This window comes from Echinops telfairi, unplaced genomic scaffold (assembly GCF_000313985.2).
Source record: "Echinops telfairi isolate 266 unplaced genomic scaffold, ASM31398v2 ScPeMD7_7;HRSCAF=31, whole genome shotgun sequence".
NCBI classification, from domain to species: Eukaryota; Metazoa; Chordata; class Mammalia; order Afrosoricida; family Tenrecidae; genus Echinops; species Echinops telfairi.
This window is the reverse complement of record NW_022103904.1, coordinates 23115273-23119707: the sequence shown is the minus strand read 5'-3', so window position 1 is coordinate 23119707 and position 4435 is coordinate 23115273. Positions and strand designations below refer to the sequence as shown.

The window sequence follows — 4435 nt, the reverse complement described above, 5'->3', positions numbered from 1 at the left end:
AGAGCTCTGCAGCTCGCGCTCGACCAGCTTTCGCTGCTAGGGCTGGACAGTGACGAGGGCGCCTCTCTCTACGACAGCGAGCCGCGCAAGAAGAGCGTGAACATGACCGAGTGCGTGCCGGTGCCCAGTTCCGAGCATGTCGCCGAGATCGTGGGGAGGCAAGGTGGGTCCCGCGGGGATGGAGAGCTGGGGGAGGGAGCCACGGGCCACCGCCCCGCAGAGCGCGCGCGTGCGGGAGCGGAATTCACGGCGCCGGGAGCCTTAGGAAGGAAGAAGAGCCGCGAGATGGGCCGGCGCCCTAGACAAAGAAAGTGCAGGCAGGCTGTCTCCCAGAGCCGCGCCGCGGCCACGCTGGGATGCACTTTCTCCTGCTAAAATCACTGTCTTCTCCCTAAGCGCCCCCACCCAGCCTGCCCCGGGAAATATTATTTAAATAGCAGATCCTTGGGGGAGGGGGCCAGAGAATCGGTCCTTTGGGAGGGGGGGTGGGGAGGAGGAGTGAGCATCCGATGGGAGGAGGATTCTGGATTTCTGCAAAGCGGAATGGAGCCCAGGGGAGGAACAATGGGTCCCAGAACTGCCCCCGTCCAGTCCTTCGTACTGGGGGACCGCGACTCCTGTCGCTTTCCGGAACCCCTTCGCTCCATCCTCGAGGCTGACGGCGCGCCCCGCTGGATTCCAGTGGCATCTCCCAGCTGACTTTTCTGGGATTCTCGGGTTTGGCTTGGGACAACTGCAGTCACTGGGGGAGGGCTAGACAGCCAGTGGGCTGTTCCTCGAGGGCCGCACGGGTGGAACCAGCTTTCCAGCCGGTGGCGCGGCCCCAGGTCAGCGAGGGAGCCGCCCCCTTTCCGCCCATCCCAAGGCCTGCTGTTCCGCTGCCTAGGACGCGGGCTGTCCCTGGTCTCCGCGGTTACCTCGGGGATAATGGGCGTGTCTCTCTCTCTCTCTTCCCCTTCCCTCCCCCGCACCCTGGCTCCCAGGTTGTAAAATCAAAGCGCTGCGGGCGAAGACCAACACTTACATCAAGACCCCGGTTCGCGGGGAGGAGCCTGTCTTTGTTGTGACTGGCAGGAAGGAGGATGTGGCCATGGCTCGGAGGGAAATCATCTCCGCTGCGGAGCACTTCTCCATGATCCGCGCCTCCCGGAATAAGAACACTGCTCTCAACGGGGCAGTGCCTGGGCCGCCCAACCTGCCGGGGCAGACCACCATCCAGGTGCGAGTGCCCTACCGCGTGGTAGGGCTCGTGGTGGGGCCCAAGGGCGCCACGATCAAGCGCATCCAGCAGCAAACGCACACCTACATCGTGACGCCCAGCCGTGACAAGGAGCCAGTGTTCGAGGTGACCGGCATGCCGGAGAACGTGGACCGGGCTCGCGAGGAGATCGAAGCGCACATCGCCCTGCGCACCGGCGGCATCATCGAACTTACCGACGAGAACGACTTCCACGCCAACGGCACCGATGTGGGCTTTGACCTGCACCACGGGTCCGGCGGGTCCGGCCCGGGCAGCCTCTGGAGCAAACCCACCCCCAGCATAACGCCCACCCCTGGCCGCAAGCCCTTCTCCAGCTACCGTAACGACAGTTCCAGCTCCCTTGGCAGCGCTTCTACTGACTCTTACTTCGGCGGGGGCACCAGCGGCAGCGCAGCCGCCACCCCGCGCCTGGCGGATTACAGCCCCCCCAGCCCAGCGCTCAGCTTCGCCCATAACGGAAACAATAACAACAACGGCAATGGGTACACCTACACAGCGGGGGAAGCTTCGGTGCCCTCCCCCGACGGCTGTCCAGAGCTGCAGCCCTCCTTCGACCCAGCTCCGGCCCCTCCTCCTGGGGCGCCACTCCTCTGGGCCCAATTCGAGAGGTCCCCCGGAAGCGGACCTGCAGCTGCTCCGGTCTCCTCCTCCTGTTCTTCCTCGGCATCTTCCTCTGCTTCTTCTTCCTCGGTGGTTTTTCCCGGGGGCGGCGCTACCGCGCCCTCCAATGCCAATCTGGGGCTGCTGGTGCATCGACGGCTGCATCCCGGCACCAGCTGCCCGCGCTTGTCCCCGCCCTTGCACATGGCGCCTGGGACGGGCGAGCACCACCTGGCTCGCCGGGTGCGCAGCGACCCAGGCGGTGGTGGCTTGGCCTACGCCGCCTATGCCAATGGGCTGGGGACGCAGCTGCCGGGCCTGCAGCCTTCGGACACTTCGGGGTCCTCTTCTTCCTCCAGCTCCTCCTCCAGCTCTTCATCCTCCTCCTCCGGGCTTCGACGCAAGGGCAGCCGTGACTGCTCTGTGTGCTTTGAGAGCGAAGTGATCGCGGCTCTGGTGCCCTGCGGCCACAACCTCTTCTGCATGGAGTGCGCCAACCGCATCTGTGAGAAGAGCGAGCCTGAGTGCCCCGTCTGCCATACCGCAGTCACTCAGGCCATCCGCATCTTTTCATGAAGGCAGCGTGCGCTTCAGCGCACCCAGAACGCGGGGAGTCCAGAAGGGGTAACCCTCCGTCCAGCATCCTCACTCCCTAGCGCCTGCGCCGCCTTCTTCGTCCTGCCCCACCTTCTTCCCAATCTGTCTGCTCACACTCTGAGATCCGAGAGGAGCTTGGAAAGCTGTAGTATCTGCTCATTTTGAAATGTAAAAGTTTTAAACGAAGGAACTTGCCCGGATATCTATCTGCCTCAGGAGGACTGTAGCCTGGGAACCTGTGAACCACCGAAATGCATGCTCTATACATAATAGGAACGGCGACCTTCTAGTAACGATAGTTTTTACACTGTACCTAATAGGAAGCTTACAAAAGAAGAAAAACCCACAAGTTTTCCATTTTCTTAAAGTAGGTAAAAAAAGAGAGAACAATAATTATTATGATGAAGATGATAATAATAGTGCTTATGGGATGTGTGGACTGTGTATTGTGTCCCCCTTTGTCAGTGGGTTCCTAAGATGATTATTAATAGAACACAGTGGATCCTTTTTGAATGTTCGTGGAAGGGCCAGGAGTTCCTGTGAAACCAGGATACTGCAGCTTTATTAAAGTTAAAGAAACTGTAACATATCTCTTATATATTAAAAATGTTTAAAAGTTTTAAAGAGAAATTGCATTAATACAGATTGAAGTATTTTATTCTTTTTTGACTTGAAAAATTATATTTCATATTGCAAAGATGTTTACAAGTATTTTAATTTAAGTTCAGTGAACTTTTTTGTAGCTGGGTTAAATCTTTTTATTTTAGTATGGCCTTATGGCAAAGAACACTGTATTATTTTAATAATCACACAATTGTGATGGAATTCAAACCATAAAATGTGTAATGTTTTGAACAGTATTCTGTTGGGATGGAGATTTTATAGGTTCAGACAAATCTTCTAGATCTACTTCACCCAGCATATTTTCTATTCAGTAATAGAAAACATATTTTATTCTATATTATTACAAAAGGAAAAAAAAACAAAACAAACAAACCGAAATGTATAAACATGTCAAAAGGAACTGTTGATGCTTCCTAACATTTGTATAAATAGAATTCAGTGCAAGTTACAAAAATTCTGTTGCACCACTATAGTTTTAGTATTTCTATTTTAATACATTTGTTTACCACTTGTTTATGTATATGTAGGTGACGTTACTTGAGCTTAAATGTACTTTACTGAGCAAAGTTTAAAAACAAAGTATATTTTATTTTATGATAAAGGGCCTTTAACCTCATGGTCAAATACTAATATTATATTTGCTGAGACAAGATTTGAAATTGTATCAAGAGTTTTATTTTTCTGACATTTAAAGTTCTACATAATAAAGGTAAAACTTAAGTAATGGTGCTACTTCATTTTTTAAGTATTTCTATATAAATAAAATATTGAAGAAAAACTATCTTGTGTAGTGACCTGATTTGTTTTGTCTTTTGTTTTAAAGCTTCTTGGAGTCTAACTCTGTAAGGAAATTACCTTTAAGTGATGAGTTGGAATATATAACACTCGGATACCTGATGTCACTAATTCATCCTCTTTGGAAAGAGGCCAGAGTTGCATTTGGTTGAATGGTGAGGCCATGGGTGGCAGGATTTTGAGGTCTTGGGGTGGTCCGAGTGGTTTGCCGTGAGATGCTGGTGTAAAGGTTAGTAGTTCAGACCCACCCAGCAGCACCACTGAACAAAGGCCTGGAGATCTGTTTTGGTAAAGATTATAGTCAAGAAGACCCTATGAAGCAGTTCTACATGTAACACACGGGGTCACCACGAGTCTGAATCAACTTCTTGGCAACAGGGTTGATTGGTTTAACATTCAAGAAAATTGTTTTATAATTAGCTTCTGAATCAGAGTTAATTCCTTCAATGGACACAGCAGGCATAGTGCTTAGAGGCCAATGACACTTTTACCCATTGCTGACCCTTTGCTAGCGGGTCAATTCTAATTCACAGTCACCCTATGGGACAGAGTACAACT

The 4435-nt window shown here is 52.0% G+C and overlaps 1 protein-coding gene across 1 annotated transcript in view; it reads left to right on the top strand.

Moving 5' to 3' along the window:
• MEX3B (mex-3 RNA binding family member B) overlaps window positions 1-3863 on the top strand; it is a 5393-nt gene extending 1530 nt beyond the window's left edge. Inside the window, exons 3-4 of the mRNA XM_004708079.3 lie at window positions 3-163; window positions 984-3863. Of these exons, the coding sequence (XP_004708136.2) occupies window positions 3-163; window positions 984-2437 (1615 nt within the window). The 3' untranslated portion in view covers window positions 2438-3863. The remainder of the gene's footprint in view (window positions 1-2; window positions 164-983) is intronic.
• Window positions 3864-4435: the final 572 nt, after the last annotated feature.